Below are 26,798 nucleotides of genomic sequence, written 5' to 3' on the forward strand. Positions count from 1 at the left end.
AGGCGCGCACCGCCACGCCCGGATAATTTTTGTATTTTTAGTAGAGACGGGCTTTCACCATGTTGGTCAGGTTGGTCTCGCACTCCTGACCTCAGGTGATCCGACCGCCTCAGCTTCCCAAAGTTCTGGGATTACATGCGTGATCCACCGCGCCCGACCTCAAATTATCTTTACTCAGTTAAATGCTTTTATTGTCTCTCCCAGTACAGTGTAAGCCCTAGCAGGAGAAGACTTTGCTTTAATCACGTGCTGTAGCCCCAAAGCCCAGACAGTGCCTAGCACACATGAGATGCTCGATGAACAGTTATCGATTGAATAGATTAGACATCAACGCAATCAGGTTATTCACTTAGGGACTCTTTGCTAGTCGGCGGAGAGGTACATTATAGTTCCCTAGGCAGAACGCATGCGCGCAAGATCCGGGAAGTGTGATTGGAAAGGGGCGGAGCATCAGGGAGAGCCTCGCGGACATAGGCGGTTTGGAGCGGAAAGCGAGAGGTGGAGGGGCGGCTTGGGGCTCGGCGCGCGCGCGCAGTGCAGACGCCAGCTCCCGGCGGTTGAAATACTCAAGGTGCCCGAAGGCGGGGTAGTGACCTCGCGCGTGCGCTGTTGCCGCGGCGGCCCCGGGTCCTAGCGTGTGGGTTGCTCTTGGCCTCGCGCGGCGCGTGCGCAGTGCAGACGGCGGAGGGATTTGCGGCCGGGACCCACCCCCTGCTCCAGTCGCTGGCCGAGGCCGCGCGGGTTCCTGAGCAGCGGCCTGGTGTGCTCGCTGCGCGGGCGACGGAATCAGACGGACGCGGACGCCCCCAGAGTGGAAGCCCAAGCAGGAGCTGTTGTTGCTGAGGGGTCGCCGCAGCCGCCGCGAGCCTCCGGACAGACACCAGAGCTAGGAGGGCGCTGCGCGGCGAGTGAGTGTGACTGAGTGGCCCGACGGGGAGCGGGGCCGCTACCCAGAAGCCCCAGCGGTGGGCCCGGGCCTCTTCCCCGCGGCCAGGCCCCCTTCCCGCGTCCTCGCCACAGGTCACTTCTGCATCCCTTTCCCGGACCCGGAGTTCTCTGGGCACCCACGACCGGTCCCCACATCGCCCTCGCGGTTCCCTACCCACAGGCCCTTGCGGTGTGTAGCTTTTTTTCTTTTTCGTTTTTCTATGTTGTCCTGGACCCTTACCCATAATTCCTTTCGCCTTTGCGGGGCCCAGATCTGTTACCCACAAGCGTTTGGTTTTGGGGCTTCGCTCCTTATGTTTCTCTTTCTTTGCTCGGAGACTTCCGACCCCCAGGCCCTTGCAAACTGCGTCTAGTAATTTGCTGTCCACGGTACGGGACGAGCAGCCACAACTGCTCTGGGCCTCTCTCCTCGGGTCCTTGATTCCCCCAGAAATTCCCAGGCAACCTCTCCGCCCCACAGCTCGTGTCTCAGGACTCTGAGACTTCACTACTCAGGAACCCTTTTTCAGCCTTTATTTTTGTGTCTTTTACCGGCCTTTCACCTCCACCTCCAACAAGACTTTTACCCTTTTCTCCGTAACACAGGACCGTTCTCTGCCCTTACAAAGCCTGTTTTAATTCCGAGACTTCTCTCCTTTCTTTCTTACTTTGAGAGTCAAGGAGTAATAGGGGCTTTCTCTGCAGACCCGATCTAACCTAAGGCTGTCCTGCTTCTGCTCTCAGACTTGGCAAGATGACCCAGTTCCTGCCGCCCAACCTTCTGGCCCTCTTTGCCCCCCGTGACCCTATCCCATACCTGCCACCCCTGGAGAAACTGCCACATGAAAAACACCACAATCAACCTTACTGTGGCATTGCGCCGTACATTCGAGAGTTTGAGGTGAGTTCACTGAGCAGGCCAGGAATGGTTTGGGTTCTGGGGAGCAAGGGGTTGGATTTGCGAGTCCAGCCTCTGACTGTTTTGCTAGCTGTGTGATTTAAGCGAGGGGCTTAATCTTTGCGATCCTCAGTTTCGCTGTTTTAAATGGTGTTGCAGCCGGGTGCCGGGTGTGGTCGAGTGCAGCAGTAGTTCTACCTACTCAGGAGGCTGAGATGGGAGGATTGCTTGAGTCCAGGAGTTGGAGACTGAAGTGCTCTGTGATTGTGCCGCTATACTCCGGCCTGGGTGACAGAGCAGGACTTTGTCTCTCAAAAAAAAATTTTTTTTTTTTAAAGTGGGGTTGTGGCCCAGTGCGGTGGCTCACGCCTGTAATCCCAGTACTTTGGGAGGCTGAGGCAGGTGGATCACCTGAGGTGAAGAATTCAAGACCAGCCTGACCAACATGGTGAAACCCCGTCTCTACTAAAAATAACAAAAATTAGCCGGGCATGATGATGCCTGTAATTCCAGCTCCTTGGGAGGCTGAAGCACGAGAATCACTTGAACCCAGGAGGTGGAGGTTGCAATGAGCTGAGATCGTGCCACTGCACTCCAGCCTGGGCAACAGAAGAAGACTGTCTCAAAAAAAAAGTGGGGTTTGATAGTACCCCTTTTGTAGAATTTTTGTGAAAATTCAGTGAGTAGTGGTTGAGGATTTGCACTTAACCCGCACCATTTATCAGCTCTGACTTTGGGCAAATGTTGTATCCTCTTCATGCATTGGTTTCTTTATCTTTAGCAAGGGGATAGTGGTAGCACCCTCATAATGCTGGAGAATTAAATGGCAAAGTGTATATCAGGGGCTTGGCACCAACCAGTCAGCACGTGTCAGCCTTTGTTACTTTGTTTACTGTTTTTATTGTTAATAAGATGATGTTCATAAAGACTTAGCACCCAGTATTGAGTATTGGAGGACTTAAAACTGCAGATGGGGATCTTAGCTCTGCACCTTCGGGGTAAATAGGAATGAATGACTTAGGCTCCTGGACCTCTGTGTTTTTATTTGTGAAATGGGATGACAAAGGTCTTCTCTTAGGTGCATCAGAGCACACCTGAGAAAAACTGGCACACAGCCAGAAGTTACAAGAACATTCTGGCATTGCGTAGGGAAGGGCAGCTGGAGGCGAGGGAGTTGCACAGCAGAAGTTCATAGATAACAGAAAGGTGTATCTTCAGTGGGACTTGCCACCCTTGGTGAACCCGCATTTGAGAAGTGTTACTGGCCAGTTAAATTAACTTAATGGGCACAGGCGGTGGTAGGTGCCCTTTGATGATGCAGGTCATGTGCCAGTTTCTATTTATTTATTTATTTTTTTGAGAGGGAGTCTCGCTCTGTCGCCCAGGCTAGAGTGCAGTGGTGCGATCTCAGCTCACTGCAAGCTCCGCCTCCGGGGTTCACGCCATTCTCCTGCCTCAGCCTCCGGAGTAGCTGGGACTACAGGTGCCTGCCACCACGCCCGGCTAATTTTTTGTATTTTTAGTAGAAACGGGGTTTCACCGTGTTAGCCAGGATGGTCTGGATCTCCTGACTTCGTGATCTGCCCACCTCGGCCTCCCAAAGTGCTGGGATTACAGGCGTGAGCCACCGTGCCTGGTCTCAGTTACTAGTTATTTATTTATAAGACAGTTTTGCTCTGTTGCCCAGGCTAGAGTGCAGTGGCATGATTTTAGCTCACTGCAACCTCTGATTCAAGCAGTTCTCCTGCCTCAGCCTCTCAAGTAGCTGGGGGTACAGGGATGCGCCACCACGCCTGGCTAGTTTTGTATTTTTAGTAGAGATGGGGTTTCACCATTTTGGCCAGGCTGGTTTCGAACTCCTAGCCTCAGGTGATCCACCCCCCTTGGCCTCCCAGAGTGCTGGGATTACAGGTGTGAGCCACCATGCCTGGTAGCCAGGTACTTTTTTTTTTTCTTTTGAGACGGAGTATCGCTCTGTTGCCCAGGCTGTAGTGCAGTGGCGCGATCTTGGCTCACTGCAACCTCCGCCTCCTGGGGTTCCAGGGATTCTCCTGACTCAGCCTCCTGGGTAGCTGGGATTACAGGCATGCGCTACCATGCCTGGCTAATTTTTGTATTTTTTGTAAAGACGGGGTTTCACCATGTTGGTCGGGATGGTCTCAAACTCCTAACCTTGTGATCTGCCTGCCTCGGCCTCCCAAAGTGCTGGGATTACAGGCGTGAGCCACCGCACCCCACCAGCCAGTTCCTATTTAATGTGTGGTTGGTGAGACCTTGAAGAACTGGCTTGGCCCTCAGAGGGTGTGCAGTTGTGGGCTTTGGAGCCCTGTTCTGTCAGCTCATGTTGTTTCAGGCCTGGTCCTCTTCACTGGCACTCATCAGCAGGGCCTTGTCATCACTCATTCCCATCACATCCTCTGGCAGTTTGTTCAATGCAAGTGATACTTGGAGCTGTGAGAAGCAATGTGTTTCCTAAATACTGTATTCTTAAGCTAGATGTCACCCGTACCAGTGCTTTTTAAACTGTTTTTGGTGAAGGATAGATACTATTTCCGATGTGTTTGCTTTTGGTGTATATGATAGAATTACTTTTTAAAGAAAGACCTCAGATAGGGGTTCGAGACCAGCCAGGCCAACATGGTGAAACCCTCATCTCTACTAAAAATGCAAAAACTAGCCAACATGCTGTCGTGTGCGTGTAATCTGAGGTACTTAGGAGGCTTAGGCAGGAGAACTGCTTGAAGGATTCTAGTCGGTTCCTGGGTTCCTTTTAGAGACACAGAAACACAGAGGGGAAAGTGGGGCTTAGAATCGCTTGAACCTGGGAAGCAGAGGTTGCAGTGAGCTCAGATCGCACCATTGCACTCCAGTCTGGGCAGCAGAGCATGACTTCGTCTCAAAAAAAAAAAAAAAAAAAAAAAAAGATCTGCAGAATAAAAGACCAAATTTATATTACAGTCAGTGGACATCAAACTGTGAAATTACTGTAGAAGTTTCTGAACACTTACTCATGGTTTCTGTACTTACCTGTACTTATCACAGTCCAGCAACAGTTTGGATAGTACTGGTCCATGGACCATGCTTAGTTTTTGAGACAGGGTCTTACTCTGTCACCCAGGCTGGAGTGCAGTGTCACAATCATGGCTCACGGCAGCCTTAACCTCTGGTGCCCAAAAGATTCTTCCCCCCTCAGCCTCCCTAGTAGCTGGGACTATAGGTGTGTGCCATTACACCTGGCTAATTTTTAAATTTTTTGTAGAGATGGTGTTTCACTGTTTCCCAGGCTAGTCTGAAACCCCTAGGCTCAAGCATTCTTCCTGTGTCGTCCTCCCAAAGTGCTGGGATTACAAGTGGAAAGCCACTGTGCGTGGCCGCAGACCATGCTTTGATCTGTGCCACTCCCCTCCCTGCACTGTGACAGGGGAAGTGTGAGTGGATGTTTATTTTTGTAGGGGGTGGGGGTGGGAGGGTTGACCTGCTTATTTCTTTGGTGAGTGACCCTTGCCATTTCCCCTAGTCCTTCCCACCCTGTCACCTCTCTTCTTGTTCCCAGGACCCTCGAGATGCCCCGCCTCCAACTCGTGCAGAAACCCGAGAGGAGCGCATGGAGAGGAAAGTATGTCATTGTTGCTTCCTGACCCTCTGTTTTGCCACTGTTTCCAGATGGTCCTTGACACTAGGACACTTCTATCTGCATTTACTTCTCTACTTTCCCTTTCTCCTGACAGAGACGGGAAAAGATTGAGCGGCGACAGCAAGAAGTGGAGACAGAGCTTAAAATGTGTAAGTCTCTCATCCACCATTCGGCTCTCTCCTCCCCCAAACCCTCTGTGTTCTTCCCAGGTCATACCCAGGACCCTGCTGTCGCCCAAAGCCTGTTTTGCAGGGAGCAGGGTTGTTAGTTCATTTATTTAGCCCCTGCCACTTGGCAAGCACTGTTTTTGGTTTAGGCTTTTTAGCAGCAGAACATAGGGTAAAAGTTGGCAGGAAGGGAGACCCCGGTACCTTGGGCTCCTCCTGCAGGGGAGGACAGTTAAGGGACTCCCACAACCTAGCTGGGAGTCACAGGCTGAGGTGATGAGTTGTGGGCGAGTGGGTCTGTCCTGGCTCTAACCTTAGCTCCTCAACCCTTGGGCTGAGGTTGTTCCATCCCCTCCACATAGAGGAGGAATTGGAGTACAAGACAGATATATTGTTGCCATTAAGCAAACTCATAAGAGGGTCAGATGTCAACCTCCAGTGGCTCTTTATTGTGAGGGTGAAAACTGTGCAGTCACACGCAGCATAACAGTGTTTCAGTCAGCAGGGGACTGTGGATGTGATGGTGATCCTATAAGATTATACCATATTTTCCCGAGTGCAGTGGCTCACTTCTGTAATCCCAGCACTTTGGGAGACCGAGGCGGGTGGATCATGAGGTCGGGAGTTCAAGACCAGCCTGGCCAACATGGTGAAATCCTGTCTCTACTAAAAGTACAAAAATTAGCCGGGCGTGGTGGCGGGCTCCTGTAATCCCAGCTACTTGGGAGACTGAGGCAGGAGAATCTCCGGAAGGCGGAGGTTGCAGTGAGCCGAGATCGCGTCCGCTCTCTGCAACCCAGCCTGGGCAACAAGAGCGAAAATCCATCTAAAAAAAAAAAATTATACCATATTTTTACTGTACCTTTTCTATGCTTAGATATGTTTAGATGCACAAATACTTAGTATTGTGTTAGGGTTGCTGTAGTATTTGGTGTAGTAACATGCATGGCCTCGGAGCAGTGGGACGCACCCTCTAGCCCGGGAGTGTTGTGAGGTATACCATCTAGGCTCGTGGAAGTGCCGTCTCATGTTTGCATATCGATATCACCATCAAATGACGCACTTCTCAGAACATGACATGACTCTAGTGAGAAGACAGGTTTTCCTCCTATACCTGTGAACTTCAATGAATCCCTTTCCTCGAAATCCTGGAGTGCAGGGTTTCCTCAGGGTGCTTACACAGAGGTGTGACAGAGGCATCTGGTGGTGCGCTCTTTGGACACTGGCTGTCAGAACGCTGCCTTGATGTCCTTCCTCAGATGCCTCAGAGGCATCTCAGAATCAGTGTCCAAACCACAGGGGTTTTCCCTTGCCACCAACCTGGTTTCCTTTGGGTGTTTTCTCTGGGACGTAGACATTCAAGTGTGCTGGTCATGACCTCATTTTTTGCCATGCAATTTGTTTCTAACACCTTTTCTAACCCTTTGCTCAGTCTCTCACCAAGACCTATTTGTGTTACTTTCTAAGTGTCACAAACCTGACTCTTCTTTTTGTGTCTATCACCACCACCCAGGTCACCTCTTGCCTGGACAGCACAGTCACAGTCTGTTATAACTAGTTTACCTATGTCTTTTTTTTTTTTTGAGAGGGAGCCTTGCTCTGTCGCCAGGCTGCAGTGGTGCAATCTTAGCTCACTGCACCCTCCGCCTCCCGGATTCAAGTGATTCTCCTGCCTCAGCCTCCCAAGTAGCTGGAACTACAGGCGTGTGTCACCACGCCCAACTAATTTTTGTATTTTTAGTAGAGACAGAGTTTCAGCATGTTGGCCAGGATCGTCTAGATCTCTTGACCTTGAGATCTGCCCGCCTAGGCCTCCCAAAGTGCTGGGGTTACAGGCATGAGCCACTGTGCCTAGCCCTCCCTGCCATTTTTTTTTTTTTTTTTTTTTTTTTTTTGAGACGGAGTCACACTCTGTCACCCGGGCTGGAGTGCAATGGTACTATCTTGGCTCACTGCAACCTCCACCTCCCAGGTTCAAGCAATTCTCCTGCCTCAGCCTCCTGAGCAGCTGGGACTATAGGTGTGCGCCACCATGCCCGGCTAATTTTTGTAATTTTAGTAGAGATGGAGTTTCACTGTATTGGCCAGGCTGGTCTCGAACTTCTGACCTTGTGATCCACCTGCCTCAACCTCCCAAGGTGCTGAGATTACAGGCGTGAGCCACTGCACCCAGCCTAGTTTATCTATGTCTTAACCAACCAAAATCCACTGTGGGTCTTTTTTTTTTTTTCTTTTCTAGAAAAACTTTAAAATTGAGATGGGATCTCACTATGGTGCCCAGGCTGGTCTTGAATTCCTGGGCTCAAGTGATCCTCCTGCCTCGGCCTCCCAAAGTGCTGGGATTACAGGTGTGAGCCACCATACCCAGCCAAAAATGTTCTTTGAAGCGATTCTCCTGCCTCCTGAGTAGCTGGGATTATAGGCATGCGCCACCATGCCTGGCTAATTTTGTATTTTTAGTAGAGGTGGAGTTTCTCCATGTTGGTCAGGCTGTTTTTGAACTCCTGACCTCAGGTGATCCGCCCGCCTCAGCCTCCCAAAGTACTGGGATTACAGGCGTGAGCCACCACACCCGGCCAGAAATGCTTTTTAAAAACAGTTCCACCCGGGCGTGGTGGCTTACGCCTGTAATCCTGCAAGGCAGATGGGTCACCTGAGGTCAGGAGTTCAAGACCAACCTGGCCAATATGGTGAAACCCTGTCTCTACCAAGAATACAAAAATTAGCTGGATGTGGTGGCATGCACCTGTAATCCCAGCTACCTAGGAGGCTGAGGCAGGACAATCGCTTGAACCTGGGAGGCGGAGGTTGCAGTGAGCCGAGATCACGCCATTGCACTCCAGCCTGGGTGACAGAGCAAGACTGCGTCTCAAAAAAAAAAAAAAAGTTCCAGGCTGGGCACGGAGGCTCACGCCTATAATCGCAGCACCTTTGGGAGGCCGAGGCGGGCAGATCACCTGAGGTTAGGGGTTTGAGACCAGCCTGGCCAACATGGTGAAACCCTGTCTCTACTAAAAATATATATATATAAAAAACCAAACTAGCAAGGCGTTGTTATGGGCTCCTGTAATCCCAGCTACTCGGGAGGCTGAGGCACGAGAATTGCTTGAACACGGGAGGCGGAGGTTGCAGTGAGCCGAGATCGTGCCATTACACTCCAGCCTGGGCAATGAGAGCAAAACTCCATCTCAAAACAAACAAACAAACAAGTTCCAATTGAGGAATTTGGGCACTGGATCATAGATGAGGTTAAGGAATTAGTAAACATTAGCTCTTTAAGATGTAATAGTGGCACTGTGGTTATGATGTTTAAAAGTCTTTATTAGAGACCAAAGTGGTGTGCTATCTTGAATTTCATTTAAAATAATTCAGCTGGTCGCGGTGGCTCACGCCTGTAATCGCAGCACTCTGGGAGGCTGAGGTGAGAAGATCACTTGAGTGATCCAGGCTGGTCAGGAGTTCAAGTGGTGAATATGGTGAAACCCTGTCTCAAGTGAAAATATAAAAATTATCCAGGTGTGGTGGCAGGGGCCTGTAATCCCGACTACTTGGGAGGCTGAGGCAGGAGAATCGCTTGAACTCGGGATGCAGAGGTTGGGGTGAGCTGAGGTCATGCCACTGCACTCCAGTCTGGGTGACAGAGCGAGACTCCATCTCAAAAAACAAAAACAAACAAACAAAAAACAACGCCGTGGGCTGTGGGAGGATAGGGATGAAACAAGTCTGGCCACATGTTGATAATGGAAGTGGGCTCATGAGAGTTCATTGTACTGTTCTCTACTTCCATTAAGTGCTTGAACTTCTCCATAATAGAAAAGAAATAAAAGAACGGATCAAGTTCAGTAGGGTTTCTGTGCCCTTCAGAGCCTCCACTCGTAACTATAGAAGCTTGCCGTGCCTTATCACAATGAACAGCTCCCCTCAAGGGGACCGTGCCTCCTTGCTGAGCACTTGTACTTCGTGTTACTGACTTCTCACAGCTTCCAAGTGCAGCAGGGGTTGCTACTCCCATTTTTAAGATAAAGAAATGGAGGCTTATTGAGGCAAGCACGCTTACAAAGAGTGAGAGTTCGGAGATGGGACCTCGAGCACCTCAAAGCCTAATTCCCGACTCCACGGCCCAGTTCCTTTGAGTCTCTGCTCTGGGCTGCTCTGGGTTAAGATGAGCCCCTAACCAATGATTTCCTAAGGGAGAGGTGCTGGCAGGGCTCTGCACGCATACACTGGTGGGGCACTGCCTGGCCTTGGGTCTGTACTACCTTCTTTGAGCTTTCGTGCTCTGTCTTCAGGACTTGGGAACCATTGCTTTGCTGCATTTTCTTTTACCTTTAGGCACATTTGTGGCCCCCCCACCCCAGGTAAGCAAGCGCTCCAGGAAACTCAGGCGTAGTTGTGAGCTCTTACGGGCTGTCCTTCAGGAAGCTCAGCTGTTGTTTGGCCTTCTCCACCCCCCAACCCTGCAGCATTCATTGGTCCCACTGTAGAGTTCCACAGTAACTGTTAGAATGCCTGCTGTCTGGTGTTGCTGGGTGTGTTTCCTTGCTGCTGTGACAACCTTCAGCTCCTCATTAAATATTAGCATCTTATGAGGCCTTTCTTTTTTTTTTTTTTTTTTTTTTTTTTTTTTTGAGTACTTTAGAGTCTCGCCTGTCGCCCAGGCTGGAGTGCAGTGGCTGGATCTCAGCTCACTGCAGCTCCTCACCCCCAGGTTCACGCCATTCTCCTGCCTCAGCCTCCCGGTGCAGCTGGGACTACAGGTGCCCGGGCCACTGCCCCGCTAGTTTTTTTGTATTTTTTAGTAGAGACGGGTTTCACCGTGTCAGCCAGGATGGTCTCATCTCCTGACCTTGTGATCCGCCTATCTCGCCTCTCCCAAAGTGCTGGGATTACAGGCTTGAGCCACCGCTACCTCGCCCTTATGAGGCCTTTCCTAGCCTGCCTTATAAAATCACCTGTTTCTATCTCTGGTCATCTGATGTGATCATATGATCTCATTATTTACTTCTTCCATTAGCATAGGAACCCCATGAGAGTAGACACCTTTTTTGTCTTTTTTTTTTTTTGAGACAGTCTCACTGTGTTGCCCAGGATGGACTGCGGTGGCGTGATCTCAGCTTACTACAGCCTTTGTCGCCTCCCTGGTTCAAGCGATTCTCTTGTCTTAGCCTCCTGAGTAGCTGGACCATGCCCAGCTAATTTTTTGTGTATTTTTAGTAGAGACGATGTTTTGCTATGTTGGTCGGCTGGTCTCGAACTCCTGGTTGCAAGTGATCCGGGCCTGCCTCCGCCTCCCAAAATGCTGGGATTACAGCTAGAGCCACTGTGCCCAGCACCCTTTTTTTTTTTTAAATGGAGTCTCGCTCTGTTGCCCAGGCTGGAGTGAGTGAAGTGACACGATCTCCACTCACTGCAAGCTCCGCCCCCCAGGTTCATGCCATTCTCCTGCCTCAGCCTCCCAAGTAGCTGGGACTACAGGCCTTCGCTGCCACGCCTCGGCTAATTTTTTGTATTTTATTAGAGACGGGTTTCACAGGCCTCGCTTAGGATGGTCTCCATCTCCTGATCTCGTGATCCTCCCGCCTTGGCCTTCCAAAGTGCTGAGATTACAGGCGTGAGACACCGCGCCCGGCCAGCCTTTTTTGTCTTGTTTACTGCTAAATCCCCAACAACTATAGTATTTCCAGGCACATAGTAGATGCTTAAGATGAGTTTATTTGCCAGTAAGCTTGCCTAATTCTAGCATTCTTGGGAGGCCGAGATGGCGGGACTGGGCGAGGTCAGCAGATCGAGATCTCATCTCTGGCGTAACACGTGAAACCCCCGCCCTACTAAAAGGCACAAAACGTTGGCCAGGTGGCGGGCCAGTCCCAGCTACTCAGGAGGCTGAGGCAGGAGAATGGCGTGAACCCGGGAGGCGGAGCTTGCAGTGAGCTGGAGATCTGAACACTGCACTCCAGCCTACGCTGACAGAGCGTAGACTCCGCCTAAAAAAAAAAAAAAAAAAAAAAAGTTACCTATTTCATTTTTTAATTTTTTACCTTTTAATTTAATTTTATTTTATTTTTGAGACGGAGTCTCAGCTTCTCTGTCGCCTAGGCTGGGCGTAGCGCTCTGATCTCAGCTCTCACTGCAAGCTCCTCGGCCCCGGGTTCACGCCATTCTTCCTGCCTCAGCCTCCCGAGTAGCTGGGACTACAGGCTCACACTACCGGCTAGTTTTTGTTTGTATTTTTAGTAGAGACGGAGTTCCCTGTTCACCCAGGATGGTCTCATCTCCTGGACCTCGCGGATCCACCCGCCTCGGCCTCCCAAAGTGCTGGGATTACAGGCTTGAGCTATCACACTCGGCCAGCTACTCTATTTACAAAAGCACAAACATCGGCAACAAAAAAAGAATTACTTTTGAATGAATGAGAGTTAGCTGGTGCAGGAAAAAAAAAAAAAAAAAAAAGCCAGTGCAAATTGAGAGACCTGGCCATAGAAAATTACAACGTTTAGGGATGTGGTATGGCAAGGAACTTTTTTGTTTTTTTTGAGACAGAGTCTCGCTTTATTGCCCCAGCTGGAGTGCAGTGGAAATGATCTTGGCTCACTGCAACCTCCGCCTCCAGGTTCAAGTGATTCCCCTGCCTCAGCCTCCTGAGTAGCTGGGACTGCAGGCGCACACCTCCACACTCTAGTAGTTTTGTATTTTTAGTAGAGATGGGGTTTTGCCGTGGTTGGACCAGGCTTCTCGGGATCTCAACTCCCGGGACCTCAGGTGATCCGCCCTGCCTTAGCCTCCCAAATTGCTGGGATTACAGGTGTCATCCACCGAGCCCAGCCTGGCAAGCAGCTTTGAGGAGTGGTTGGGGAGAACACCGAGATGGAGTTGTTTTCAGATATTTCCATTCGTCCCAGATAGCGATTCCCTTAAATTGTGGCTCAAGCTTCTGCTTTCTAAAACATCCCTTAGGCCAGGCATGGTGGCTGACGCCTGTAATGGCAGCACTTTGGGAGGCTGAGGCAGGTAGATCACCTGAGGTCAGGAGTTCGAGACCAGCCTGGCCAACATAGTGAAACCCCGTCTCTACTAAAAGTACAAAAGATTAGCTGGGCGTGGTGGTGTGTGTCTGTAATCCCAGCTAATCCCAGCTACTTGGGAGGCTGAAGCAGGAGAATCGCTTGAACCCCGGAGGCGGAGGTTGCAGTGAGCCAAGATGGCACCACTGCACTCCAGTTTGAGCAACAAGAGTGACACTCTGTCTCAAAAAAAAAAAATCTGATACTTTATTTCTCTAGCTTCTGGCAACACCCACACCGTCTTCCTGAAAAGGTAGCACCCCGGGGTTCGGGGAAGGAGCCTGGTAGTTCGAGTGCCTGGGGTGAGAGGTGAAGTCTGCCTTGGCCCTTTGCCACTTTGACACCTCCCTTTTTCTGTGTCTCGTGTTCTGTTTTGCTTCCATTGGCAAAACAGTAATAAATAAATATCAGTGTCCAGCACTGTGTCTGGGCCATAGTATGTGCTCAGTAAATTTTATGCCTAGTGTTCCATTATTGGAATGCTAAGCTTGTGGGAGTTATTTATATCCTGCTCAGGGTCATCGCCAGGGTCTGATTTTTCACACGTCTGCAGTTCAAACAATTGCAACCTCTGGGTTAATGTTACTCCTTTTCTCATACTCTCCCAGAATGTGACAGGGCTTCTGAGGGGAGCCCTATGCCATGGAAGAACCAGCAGAGTGTCCTTAAGGCCCCGGCAGGAGTCAGGGTCGTTATGTGCTGGGGCCGCCATATTTGGTGAAAAGGACTTATTCCCAGGCCTCACCCAGCAGGATCACTATGGAATTGGTTTCTCAGGAGATTCCTGGCTCTTTTCTTTGGAGATTGTTATTCCTTAGTCGCCAGGTAGGACAGTTTGCCTCACAGCGAGGCTGGAGTGAGGATCTAATCTGATGCTCGTCAGTTCCTGGGTTCCTTTTAGAGACACAGGGCACAGATGGGAAAGCAGAGCTTACTTAGCCTTTGCTCTTCTGGCTCTCATTCGCAGCCTTGGGGTGGCTTGGTCTCAGGTTTTCCTGTGGGCTGTAGTTGCAGTCTGTGTCCAGTGGGTGGCAGTGTGGCCCTGCCTACAGGAAGGACCTCTCCCTCCCTTTCAGGATATGATCCCTCCTCCAGGTACCCCCAGTTCAAACACCCTGACCCACTCCACTTACTCTTTTGATGGGTCCTGGGGGCATCAGCTGCATTTCCAGGGAGGCCCAGTTGGGCTGTTACTGTTTGGATCACCTTGCATCTGGGAGCGATGGGGCCCTTAGGGTTTATGTAGGTCTGAAATGGCAGTTGGGCCTGCCACATCCTGTCAGCTTGAAGTCAGCCTTACCTCCTCCCCTCAGCAGCCTGGATTATCTCTCAGCCACTCTGATAAAGCCCACTGTGCCTCAGAGAAACAGGTTCAGAGAGGGGCGTGCCTGAGGTTGCCAGGTCACCACCCATGTTCCTCCAGCCAGGGGCCTCTCCCAGTGCCACTGTTTTCTTCTTGGCCTCTGCCCATCGTATTTGTTTTGCTACCTGAGACCATGGACACCTTCAACTTACAAAATTCCCTTCTTCCTGCACAGGGGACCCTCACAATGATCCCAATGCTCAGGGTGATGCCTTCAAGACTCTCTTCGTGGCGAGAGTGGTAAGTCCCCAGCTCCCAGCTCCTGGAACCCCACGCTGCTGAGAGCCTGGGTCTGGCCCAAAGGGCAGATGGGCTAGGTACTGGGGAATGTTCCAGGGGCTGTGGGACAGCTCTGTTCTCCCATTTAACGTCATACCCATCTCCTTGTAGAACTATGACACAACAGAATCCAAGCTCCGGAGAGAGTTTGAGGTGTACGGACCCATCAAAAGAGTAAGTGGAGTGGGGTCAGGGTGTTTGAATTGGGGGTGCATGGAGGAGGGGCCGTATCCTAAAAGGGAGGGAGAGAGGTCCCAGCCCTGAGCATGGCTCACAGCATTTCAGGGCCTGGGTTTGTGCATCCTGACTGTATTTCCATGCAGCAGACCTTGGGTAGCAGAAGTAAAATGAGAAGTAATGACTGCTGGTGGTTGATTGAGAGCAGGGGTTGGCAAACCGCAGACTCACTGCTTGTAATAAAGTCTTCCTGCTGCGCAGCCAGGCAGGTCTGTCTGTTTACACATTGTCTTTGGCTGCTACTGTTGTAAGGCAGGGTTGGGTTGTTGCAAGAGTATGTGGCTGTCAAAGCTGGAAATATATACTCTTTGCGTCTTGGCAGAGTACGTATGCTGAGTCTTGTTTTAGAGAAGGGCTTTGTTTTACCAATTTTCTTTTAAGTCACTTAAGTGCTGTGTCTGATTTCCTTTATCTAACATGGGAGACGCATGCCTTCCCTGGGCAGTAGTGAGGGCTTGAGGCCACCCTACACGCAAACTGATGTTAGCCATGTCTCCTCCTCCCTACTCTGTTTTTGATACATCTTTTTAAAATACTTATACATGTCAGGCCGGGTGCGGTGGCTTACACCTGTAATCTCAGCTTTTAAGGAGGCAGAGGCGGGAGGATAGCTTAAACCTAGGAGTTCCAGACCTGCCTGGGCAGTATAGTGAGACCCCGTTCTCCACAAAAAGGAAAAAAAAATATTGTTGGGCCAGGCGTGGTGGCTCATGCCTGTAATCCCAACATTTTGGGAGGCCAAGATGGGCAGATCACCTGAGGTCAGGAGTTCGAGACCAGTCTGACCAACGTGGTGAAACCTGGTCTCTACTTAAAAAAGTACAAAAATTAGCTGGGCGTGATAGCGGGCATCTGTAATCCCAGCTACTCAGGAGGTTGAGGCAGGAGAATTGCTTGAACCCGGGAAGCGGAGGTTGCAGTCAGCCAAGATCGCGCCACTGTACTCCAGCCTGGGTGGCAGAGTAAGACTCCATCTAAAAAAAAAAAAAAGGTATTGTAGGCCGGGTGTGGTAGCTCACGCCTGTAATCCCAACACATTGGGAGAGCAAGACAGGCAGATCAGCTGTAGTCAGGAGTCAAGACCAGCCTGGCCAACATGGCGAAACCCTGTCTCTACAAAAATACAAAATATTAGCCAATTGTGGTGTCTCGTGTCTGTGTGTGTGTTTGCATATATCTGTATATGCCTGTATATATGTGTGTATACACACACACACATCGTTCTGCCCTGCGCAGTCCAGTGACAACCTTGGCCCCACCCTTGTCCTTCTGATACCATTCGAGTCAGGAATCTCGGTTGTGTTTTGGAGGCTGTGGGGTCCCAGGTTCATCCATGATAGCGGTTGGTCGCCGACTGGTAGTGATGTGAATGGAGAACTAGCCATCCTTGAGGGACCAGCTCAAATGCTGTCACCTCCCAGAAATCTTCCTTGGTTCATTCTGGCCACCTCTGTCTCAACAGCCCTTCCTTGCCCATTGTTCTCCCTTACATGGTCCCCGAGGGGTCTTTCTGACATCCAGAGCTGACCCCATCTCCTCAGCGTTCGGCGTCCCTAGCATGTTAGGACATGTCCAGCTGTAACCATCTGACCTTACAGGACTCTTCCCCAAGCTGTGTGGCCTCGTGGACCTCCACCCCACCCCCACCCCCCATCCCCCTTCTCTTGCTGCCATCCTCGGGATGGGACCCATCCCTCAGCGTGCCACATTCTCTCAAGCCTCCCTGGCTGTGCACATGTCCTTGCTTTTTCTCTTAGAACTCCCCTGTCCCTGGCCAGGTGCGGTGGCTCATGCCTGTAGTCCCAGCACTTTGGGAGGCCGAGGAGGGGGATCATGAGGTCAGGATTTCAAGAGCAGCCTGGCCAACATGGTGAAACCTCGTCTCTACTAAAGATACAAAAAATAACCCAGGTGTGGTGGCGCATGCCTGTAATCCCGGCTACTCGGGAGGCTGAGGCAGGAGAATCAGTTGAACCTGGGAGGTGGAGGTTGCAGTAACCTGAGATCGTGCCATTGCACTCCAGCCTGGGTGACACAGCAAGACTCCACCTCCAAAAAAAAAAAAAAATTCCCCTGTCCCATTGGCATTCACAACTCCCTCCTGTTTCCCTAAGTCCATTTGTGTCCTCCTGACTCCACATAGACCACCCACACTGGCCCTTCGTTGCTCAGCACCCTTCCCAGCTCCTCAGGGACTATGCTTCTCGGCCTGGCACTGGGGCGCTTGATGACCCTGGGCCTGCTCACCTTTGTGGCCTCATCTCCTGGGGCTCTCTGTCATCAGTACGTGAGCCAGCTCTGCTGAAGTGCATCCCCAACCTCCTGCCCTCCTGCCACCAGGCCATTGGACCTCTGGAGTTACTGCTTTTCCACCTGACAGGCTGACACCTCACTGTCCTCCTTCATCTGTCTTCTTTCTTTAGGTCTTAAGTGTCATTTTCTTTTTTTTTTTTTGAGACGGAGTCTTGCTCTGTGCCCCAGGCTGGAGTGCAGTGGCGCGATCTCGGCTCACTGCAAGCTCCGCCCCCCCGGGTTCACGCCATTCTCCTGCCTCAGCCTCCCAAGTAGCTGGGACTACAGGCGCCCACCACCTCGCCCGGCTAATTTTCTTGTATTTTTAGTAGAGACGGGGTTTCACCGTGTTAGCCAGGATGGTCTCGATCTCCTGACCTCGTGATCCGCCCGTCTCGGCCTCCCAAAGTGCTGGGATTACAGGCTTGAGCCACCGCGCCCGGCCAAGTGTCATTTTCTCCAGGAAGCCGCCTCTGTGCCCTCTGGTCCTACAATTACAACATAAGTCACTCAGGGCTCTTGAAGGACAGAGAGGGTCTGAGACCTCACCTGGCCCAGGGCCTGGTGCGCAGGCTGTTGTGGGGTTGGTGGGGTGGAGCCGCTCTGTGGCGGGACTCACCCCTGTCCCCATGCGCCCCACAGATACACATGGTCTACAGTAAGCGGTCAGGAAAGCCCCGCGGCTATGCCTTCATTGAGTACGAACACGAGCGAGACATGCACTGTGAGTACCTCCCGCCGAGCCTTGCCCTCTGACCCGCTCTCACTTCTCTGCTGCCCCAGCCCCTCCCAGTCTGTCCCCTCCCCCACCCTGCCACACCTGACATTAGCGATGTCTCTTTTCCTCCTCCCTCTGTTTCTGATGTATCTTTTTTTTTTTTATATACGTGATTTTTAAAAAAAACCAAATCCCCCACAACGTGTGTGTGTGTGTGAACCTGGGGAGGTAAGTGTCACACGTTGAACCTCAGGGGCAAAGAGGGAACTGGGTGAGGGGCTGGGGCCAGTTGGAGGTGGGGGAAGGGGTCGGATTTTGGGGGAGCCTCTCCCCATTCTTCCCCCCACTGAAGTTGGGGGTGGCCAGGTTGCAATGAGGACTGGCCTTTGAACCTGTCCTCTCTTCCCCCCCAGTAGAACTGGGGCTGGGCCACCCGACCCTCTGCCTCCCCAACCCTGGCCCCCCACCCTGTTCCTCAGTGGGCAGTGGGGTGATAGGCATGTTGAGCGCCTGCCCCTACAGTTCCAAAGCCCCCTTTGAGGCTGCCGCGGCGTCCACACGGGCAGGGATGGGTGGGGGAGGGTGGGCAGGGCTGCGGCGTGTCCAGGGGCCGCCGTATTAATTGATTGTTCTTATTGTCACTGCAGCCACCACGCAGCTGGCTTGCAGCTGATGCTTACGCTCCCCTTACAACACCTCAGTGTATGGTTGGTATAAGGGTTTGTATCATGGGTAAGATCACTCAGCACCGCACACCAGCCCAGCTTAGCCAGGCAGCTCAGGAGCAGCGAGGCGCCCCTCCTCCCGCCCCAGTCGCCCCCGCAGCCTCCCCGCACCCATGGCCCTTTCCTTGTTTGGGTGCCCTTTGTCCCTCCTGCCCCGATCCGTATGCTCTCCGAGAATCTTGCTGATCCCAGGAGGGGAAGGATGAACCCGGTAGGAAAGGCGGTGGCCTCTCCGCTTGGGTTCCACCCAGCCTCTGATGACCCGGCTTCGCGATGTCAGTGGCGAGGTGGCGGGAACACCGAGGGCAGGGCACCAGGCCAGGGCTCCACTGGAACCCTTCAGCCTTCCCTCCCTGCCCCCGTGCTTTCTGTGGGGCTGCTACTGTGCTGGCCCTGGAGAGTCTTTTTGGCTGCTAGTTTTGGGGTGCTCTGCGCCCTTCCTGTCTTCCTTACTGTGGTTGAGGCCTCCTGAGGGGGCTGGCTGTGGTGTCCAGCCGCTCTCCAGAGGTGGTCAGGAGCTCCCCAAAGTGCATGGAATTGGGGCTTGGGGTGTGGGAGGGACCAAGGGGTAGGCTGCCAGCAGCTGAAGGTGTCAGTAGGTTTTTACTAAAGAACCTTCCACTGTCTAGAGACTTGAGAGAGGGAAAGAGAGAGAGAGGCCTAGACGAACACAATCACACGTTTTCTTTGCTGTTCCTCCCGGGATGGGCCTCTTTTGGGGTTTGGGACTCTGAACCCGAGCGGGGTTCCTTCGCTTGACTTTGATCCTGGTCCTTAAATGCCTTTCCCCACTCCCCTCCTGTGGGTTCAGGGGCCAAGTGGCCCCTCCTCAGAGCACGGGCAGCACCATCTCCTGGACCCCTGTGTGCCAGCCTCTGCAGACGCAGCTGGTGGGAGGGAGCATGGAGTTGGAGGTGGAGAAGTCGCGGGGGGTGGGCTATGTGCCTAGTTCAGTGTGACTTGGGGACTGGTGAGGTTGGACAGGTTTTTGAGGCCTTCCCAGCCTTCTTTGTAAATTCACACGAGATAGTCCAGGGCTTTCCAGAGCCCAGCTTGGATGATAATCCTCGTCTCCCCGACTCTAAGGCCTCCTTGAGATTTCTTTGGGGTCCACCACATCCTCTGCCTGTCTCCAGGTGGTACAGGAGATGTGGTTCCTCTCCCTCTCCTGGCTCCCTAGAACCCCCAACTTCCCCTCCCTGTAGCTTTAGCTGACCCCATGGTGGTGGGTGTGGGGTCTGTGCGCGTGCTCAGGTAAGCTTGGGGGCTCCAGGTAAGCGGTCCCGTGTCCCCCCCCGGGAAGCCCGCCTCCTCGCCAGGCCCCCAGGAGTTGCCGAGCCCCCCCCCATCCCGCTCGGTTTGGACACCCGCAAGGCCGGCATCGGTAAATGGCACCTTTTTCTCTTCCTCTGGTTGTTATTTGGGGGGGAGCGGGCTGGGGCGGGGCAGGGTATTACGGTTGGTTGAGGACAGCCCCCTAGGCCAGGGCTGGGTGGGGGAACAGGGACTTTTTGGCCTTCCCGATAGCCCCACGTGATCACAGGCCAGGGCCTCAGGCTTGCCTTCTGCTGTGCACTACCCGAGAGCAGCAGTGAGCCTCTCCCCCATCTCCCCTCTACGACTCCCCTTTCCTAGCAGGCTCAGGCTGGGGTGCGCTCCCAGCATGTGTTGAGCCGGGGGTATGGAGGGCGAGATGGGGTGGGGCTGGGGGGGAGGCAGAGTCAGTCATCTCAGGTAAGGCAGGGATTTTCAGTAGCACCGCACGGCTCCCCATGCTTCCTCCACTGCCCCTCTCCCCTGCTGCAGGGGCCCTACCAGGCCCCCTGGGAGTGTATAACCCGCCTCTCTGCTCCCTGCCATTTCCTGAAGATTTCTCCCACCCCCTTCTGGTTCATTTTCTGTTCTGATGTCTGTTCCCCCCACACTCACCCCCCTCCAAAAAAAAACAAAAACAGAAAAACCGGTGTGGTCTGGGGTGCGGAGCGTCCCAGCTGGGCCTCCTGCCCTGGCTTGGTGTCTCAGGGTGCATGCTTGGGGTTGTGGAGGAGCCCCCTCCCCCACAGCAGAGTCCAGCGTGGAGTTAACCTTCAGTTTCTTTGCAGCGATTTTGGCCGCCCTGGCGGGAGGGGGCTGTTCCATCATGTGGGAGAGGAAGGATGGGGGAGCCCAGGGGGTGGTGGGTGAGGTGAACATCTCCCTCGACCAGGAGTGGTTGGGGCGCCGAGAGGAAGCAGAGGCTGAGATGGAGCAGGCCCTTCGCCGGTTTGGGAGAGGGTTGGTCTGGCTGTCAGTTGCCTGGCTGTCTGTTGGGCGTGTGCGTGTGGGTGATGATGGGGACACGGGGCGGGGATTCTGTAGACCCGGGCCTGTCCTGACTAGAGGACCCTCTGGGGACTCCTCCCCTCCCCCTCCCCACATCTGTTACAGCCGCTTACAAACACGCAGACGGCAAGAAGATTGATGGCAGGAGGGTCCTTGTGGATGTGGAGAGGGGCCGAACTGTGAAGGGCTGGAGGCCCCGGCGGCTAGGTGAGCACGTCCCGCCCTCAATGGGCTCTCGGGGACCCTGGACCTGGTGGCCTTGTTCTCCCTTCTTTGCTGCTTTCTGCTTCTCTGTCTCCTGCCGGCTCACGTCTCCCATCACGTCCTCATCTCCAGCTTCTCTGTTTCGTGGCCATCACATTTCTGACAGCCGCCTGTCTCCTCGTTCTGGGTTACTGTGAGGAGCAGGGGCACCAACCTGGAGAGACCTGAGCCCACATGCTGGCGTCCCCACTTGCTTTCTGGGGGCCCCCTCTACCTGCCTCATTGTCCTCCTCTTAGTGGAAATAACCTGAGTTTGCTGAGCTCAGTGTACTGGGTGCCCAGCTTGGCAGTGACGCATGCTGGGGTTGTAAATGTCACTTGCTCATCTGCTTCTGCTGCTTGTTCTTGCTCTTGTTCGCTCTTTTACTGATTCAGCAAGTACCTATTTGATCACCAGCCCTGTGCCAGGCTTCTAGTCAAGAGCAACATAGAGGCAGCCTCTGCCCTCTGAGCCTCCTGCATTCAGTCTCCTCATTGTCGTTTGCTGTCTCAGGCAAGGTCAGTTTGGCTGCAGGTATCAGAAATAAACTTGAGCTTCCTGAAACATAAAAAAAGAAACATAATTCTGTTGATACAGAATTATGGGCATCCTTTGGAGTTCAGAGGTATGTGATGCCCATGGATCTAAGAGGACCTGGTAGCTGAAGCTGTTAAGAGCTGGGGCAGCCAGGCCAGGCACGGTGGTTCACACCTGTAATCCCAGCACTTTGGGAGGCCCAGGCGGGTGGATCATGAGGTCAGGAGTTCGAGACCAACCTGGCCAAGATGTTGAAACCCCGTCTCTACTAAAAATACAAAAATTAAGTGGCCGTGGTGGCGGGCACCTGTAATCTCATCTACGCAGGAGGCGGAGGTTGCAGTGAGCCGAGATCGAGTCACTGCATTCCATCCAACCTGGGTGACAGAGCAGGACTCTTTCTCAGAGAAAAAAAAAAAAAAAGCTGGGACGACTCACCTGTGATGTGTGACGGCCCACAGCTTGCTTCTGCCGCCTCAGCCTTCATGCAGCTGGGTCTGTCCCATGCCTCTTTGCACTGGCCCAGCGCAGCATGCCACAGGCCCCGGCTTTACACTCAGTCCTGGACGGGTCTCTTGTTTCGAGGTGGGCCCATCTGATTGACTCAATGTTGGGCCTGGGGTCCTGCTACTCAGGCATGCTTATTGACGACTGAATCCTGCAAAGCTGAGTGACAGTTGTCAGAGAAGATGATGATCCCTGGGCAGACACCCAGGCAGTAGTAGCCACTTGGGACTCCTGTCCTGCCTCCCAGCCCTGTGTCCTCGCTCTGGATTCACCTGTGCTAGGGAGACCACACTCTAAGCTGCTGAGCCTCTGAGTTTACCAGGCATGTTCTTACCCTACTCTGGTCTCTCCGGGGTGGAGTGGGTTCTTACAGCTCTGCTGTTTCCTGTTGGGGCAGGAGAATTCTGGAATCTCAGCCTTTCCAGAATCTCAGAATCTTCTAGTTCAATTGCCATTCAAACTTTTTGTTGGTGTTAGCCAATAACAGGTTGACTCGGTGCACCCGCAGAAATACTATAACCTAAAGTTTGAGGAAACAGTTTTTTCTATGTAGTAAGTATATAGTTGTATTTTATTTTTATTTTTATTTTATTTTATTTTATTTTATTTTTTTTTTTTTTTTTTTGTCGGGGTTTCACTTTGTTTCCCAGGCTGGATTGCTTTGGCGCGATCTCGGCTCACTGCAAGCTCCGCCCCCCGGGTTCACGCCATTCTCCCGCCTCAGCCTCCCGAGTAGCTGGGACTACAGGCGCCCGCTACCGCGCCCGGCTAGTTTTTTGTATTTTTTTAGTAGAGACGGGGTTTCACCATGTTAGCCAGGATAGTCTCGATCTCCTGACCTTGTGATCCACCTGCCTCGGCCTCCCAAAGTGCTGGGATTACAGGCTTGAGCCACCGCGCCCGGCCTATAGTTGTATTTTATATTCTGCTGTTTTGTTTTTTAAGATGTTGGTTGCAACCCATCAGATTGATGATGTGACTCATTGCTGGGTCATGACTTGAAAATAGTAAAGGCTAGTCTAGCTGCTCTGTGCCTGTGACATGGCAGGTGCCTGGTCTGCTGCCGGCTTCCTATAAGAATGTCTCCCTGCAGCCTCTTTTCTATACAGAACTCAGCCCTGCCTCACGGAAGCTTTTCCAGGCAGTGTGGGATAGAGGAGCGCTTGAGAAGGCAGGTTCTGCAGCAGACGGCAGTGACAGCCCAGTTCTGCACCTTCCTTGCTGAGTCACTGTGGGCCAGTGACTTGATCTGAGATTGTTTCCCCATCATAACTATGAGGTTCCTTGGGGCTGTTCATCTATTCACTTGACACACACATCCACCTTTCTATACCAGCTGCAGCGCCACCTGCTGGTACCGTGAGCAAGAGCCGAGTGCGCCCACGGTCCCGGTGCCTTGCGGTCTGGTGGGAGAGGCAGGTAGGGGTCGACTCAGACAGGTAGCAAACCTGAAACTCCGGGGAAAGGAAGCATTTCTGCAATTGTGAGTACATAGGACTGTGAGGAGAGGCTTCTGGAGGAAGGGATGTTCGGGCTAGCCTTAAGGGTGAGTGGGGGTTCGCCAGAGAAGGAAGGGGAGACCAGTCCAGGGCAAGGAGAATGCGCAGACTCGGAAAGGCCTGGGACGCGCAGCCCCGGGCTGCGGCTCACACACTAGCGGGGCCCACTCGCTGCTTCTACCACCAGTTGACGAGGAGTTTGGACTTCAGGCTGGGGGACGCCACCAGAGGCTTCTAAGCCGATCACATTTTTGGGTGGAAAGAGCTTTAGCTTCGGGCTTGTGTGAGGATGAGGATGATTGGAAGGGAGGATTTGAGGAGGCTGTGAAGTGCGCTGTGGTTAATATAATGCGCTTTGGGGTCAAATGTGGGTTCCAGTAACGGCTGTTTCCTAGCGAATGCCTTGTGTGAGTTACTTAAGGAAGATGTGGCTGTCTTGTGATGGGAGTGCACGGGATGAACTGCAGAGGGGGACCCGGCCCTGTGAACACTAAGCCAGGGGCTGCCTTTCTGCTCTTGGAGCCGGCTGATTTCTGCTCCTCCGGGCCCTGCCCCTGCCCATACTGACCCTCTTGTCTGTCTGCCCTGCCCAGGAGGCGGCCTCGGTGGTACCAGAAGAGGAGGGGCTGATGTGAACATCCGGCATTCAGGCCGCGATGACACCTCCCGCTATGATGAGAGGTAAGATTGGGCGACCGGGGTCCTGGGGTCGGGGGCGGTCACGGGGGGAGCCCGGCCACACAGGTCTGCCCACCTCATCCAGGCCCGGCCCCTCCCCGCTTCCGCATAGGGACCGGGACCGGGACCGTGAGCGGGAGCGCAGAGAGCGGAGCCGGGAGCGAGACAAGGAGCGAGAACGGCGACGCTCCCGCTCTCGGGACCGGCGGAGGCGCTCACGGAGTCGCGACAAGGAGGAGCGGAGGCGCTCCAGGGAGCGGAGCAAGGACAAGGACCGGGACCGGAAGCGGCGAAGCAGCCGGAGCCGGGAGCGTGCCCGGCGGGAGCGGGAGCGCAAGGAGGAGCTGCGTGGGGGCGGTGGCGACATGGCGGAGCCCTCCGAGGCGGGTGATGCGCCCCCTGATGATGGGCCTCCAGGGGAGCTCGGGCCTGACGGCCCTGACGGTCCAGAGGAAAAGGGCCGGGATCGTGACCGGGAGCGACGGCGGAGCCACCGGAGTGAGCGCGAGCGGCGCCGGGACCGGGATCGTGACCGCGACCGTGACCGCGAGCACAAACGGGGGGAGCGGGGCAGTGAGCGGGGCAGGGATGAGGCCCGAGGTGGGGGCGGCGGCCAGGACAACGGGCTGGAGGGTCTGGGCAACGACAGCCGAGACATGTACATGGAGTCTGAGGGCGGCGATGGCTACCTGGCTCCGGAGAATGGGTATTTGATGGAGGCTGCGCCGGAGTGAAGAGGTTCTCTCCACCGGCTGTGTTTGGACGCGTTCCTGCCCACCCCCTTGCTGTCATCCCCTCCCCCAACCTTGGCCACCTGAGTTTGTCCTCCAAGGGTAGGTGTCTGATTTGTTCTGACCCCTTGGATTTAAAAATAAAATTAATTTCCTGTTGATAGTGGGCACCTTGGTTTCTTCCTCACTGCTGTCCTCCCCCAGAAGGTTGTCCCTGACTTCCGATAGCCCTGCTTGGTTTGGTTTCCAGGGAGTAGTTATAACTTGAGGGTTAGGACGTGAGGCTGGCTCTGCCCAGTAGCCAGAGCTGTTGAACGTCGGGGAGGAGGCCTCTCTAGGGCTCCTTGTCTCCCTTGGTTTTTCACTCTCTTTTTTCTTTTTCATCTCTGGCATACATTCCTCAGGGCTGACCATACCCCTGTCTTGGTCGGGGGCTGGGAATTAATTAGGAGGAGACTTGATTACTCAGGTGAAGCCGCAGTTTTGAATATGCAAGGGAAGCTACAATCTGCAAGGGAGAGCGGCATACATGGTGAGGAAAGGCAGAATGAACGCACTGGGCATGGGTGAGATGGAGCAGAGCAGGAAGGATGAACTCACATCATACTTAGTAGTGACAGGTGTAACGAGCAGAAACACAGAAGAGGTCCTACCAGCAATTGAGATTTCAAGCAAATTCCTGGACAAAAGATTAAAGCCATCGGTGGTGAGAACACTTCAGTCTGGTGAGTGCAGAGAAGGAAGCCCGTCAGCCTTGCAGAACCCTAGAGGGTCAAGGCTGCAGCTCCAGGAGAGCGAGGGTGGGAGGCCAAAGGCAGAGCTTGGTATAGAACAGTTGGCCTCCTTGTTGGCACTCAGGATGCCTGGGAGATGGGCTGGGGGGTGCCTAGGCAAACCAGCTTGTGTTCAGACCTGCTTGTGTCTTTTAGAAGCATCTCAGCCTGAAGGCAAACGTGGCCTGGTAACTCAGAGGGTCTGTGACTGACACTCAGGATTTTAGTCTGCTTTTTAATGGTTTCAGTTTAACCAACTAACGATACCCAGATAGTTGAGGAAAAGCAGACCACAAGATAAACAGAAAATCTGACCCTGGAAGAAATGACTTAGGATTAAAAGAACTTCTTACCTCTAATTAGTATATTTCATAGATACCCCAGATACTGCAACTATAGACTTCTAGTATTGGCTACAAAAAGCCCATTTTGGACTCACATGGCACAAACTGGTTATATAAACGCTGGACAATAGGCAAAAACTTAGGAAGGCACCAGAGAGAGGCCAGCTTTGATGAGGCTTGAGGGGGTGTGATCCCTTAAAAGAACACTTACAGGTGTGTTTCGTGCTTAACCTTGCCTTTTCCTTGAGGATGTTTTGCCATTTAGCTAGCATGGGGAAGAGACTATCAGGCGGGACTGACTTCCACTGGGCCAAGTTCACAGAGGTTCAGCCAGGCAGCTGGGACTTGACAAAATAGAGGAGGGCACTGAGCTCCCAAATCTATGTGCACCCTCCCTTAGAAGCATCTGCCAATTCAAGCTGCTCACTGTCTATGCAAGACCCCCAAGAAACTCATCAGAATGCAGTAATTGTGAGGCTAAGGAACTGGTGGCCTGGAGACTGCAGCAGCCATGCTGTTTTGGGGCAGACAGGTGGTGGTTCAAGGCCCACCATGGTGGATTGACCCTGCTTGAGATGGCCAGGGTGCCTCAATGTCAGAGTAAGGCCGTAACAGAAGAAATCAGACTAAGAGGCTGAGCGCGGTAGCTCACGCCTGTAATCCCAGCGCTTCAGGAAGCGGAGGTGGGTGGATTACTTGAGGTCAGGAGTTCAAGACCACCCTGGCCAACTTGGCAAAACCCCATCTCTACCAAAAATACGAAAAATTAGTCGGGCATGGTAGTGAGCGCCTGTAATCCCAGCTACTTGGGAGGCTGAGGCAGGAGAATCGTTTGAACCTGGGAGGTGGAGGTTGCAGTGAG

The 26,798-nt window shown here is 53.1% G+C and overlaps 2 protein-coding genes across 5 annotated transcripts in view; both read left to right on the forward strand.

The window, feature by feature from the left end:
* PPP1R13L (protein phosphatase 1 regulatory subunit 13 like) overlaps positions 1-26,798 on the forward strand; it is a 146,813-nt gene that overhangs the window by 52,412 nt on the left and 67,603 nt on the right. The window lies entirely within an intron of this gene.
* SNRNP70 (small nuclear ribonucleoprotein U1 subunit 70) lies at positions 455-24,987 on the forward strand. Of its 3 annotated transcripts, none has more exons than XM_003915873.4 (10): positions 455-908; positions 1,672-1,828; positions 5,379-5,441; positions 5,554-5,608; positions 14,226-14,290; positions 14,441-14,503; positions 17,501-17,582; positions 20,729-20,830; positions 24,004-24,091; positions 24,174-24,987. In XM_003915873.4, exons 2-10 carry the CDS (start codon positions 1,682-1,684, stop codon positions 24,820-24,822), a joined length of 1,314 nt encoding a protein of 437 aa, XP_003915922.1. In that variant the 5' UTR covers positions 455-908; positions 1,672-1,681; the 3' UTR covers positions 24,823-24,987. The 3 variants fall into 3 exon arrangements, with proteins under 3 accessions (XP_003915922.1, XP_009193198.1, XP_009193197.1); XM_009194934.3 differs by having other exon boundaries at positions 24,201-24,987; XM_009194933.4 differs by lacking the exon at positions 455-908 and adding an exon at positions 915-1,117.

This window comes from Papio anubis, chromosome 20 (genome assembly GCF_008728515.1).
Source record: "Papio anubis isolate 15944 chromosome 20, Panubis1.0, whole genome shotgun sequence".
In the NCBI taxonomy this organism is placed as follows: domain Eukaryota; kingdom Metazoa; phylum Chordata; class Mammalia; order Primates; family Cercopithecidae; genus Papio; species Papio anubis.

Coding starts and splice junctions, on each gene's coding strand:
- SNRNP70 (XM_003915873.4), top strand. CDS start 1,682: ATGACCCAGTTCCTGCCGCCCAACCTTCTGGCCCTCTTTGCCCCCCGT. Junction 1,829..5,378: donor CGTACATTCGAGAGTTTGAG/GTGAGTTCACTG, acceptor TCTTGTTCCCAG/GACCCTCGAGATGCCCCGCC. Junction 14,504..17,500: donor TGTACGGACCCATCAAAAGA/GTAAGTGGAGTG, acceptor TGCGCCCCACAG/ATACACATGGTCTACAGTAA.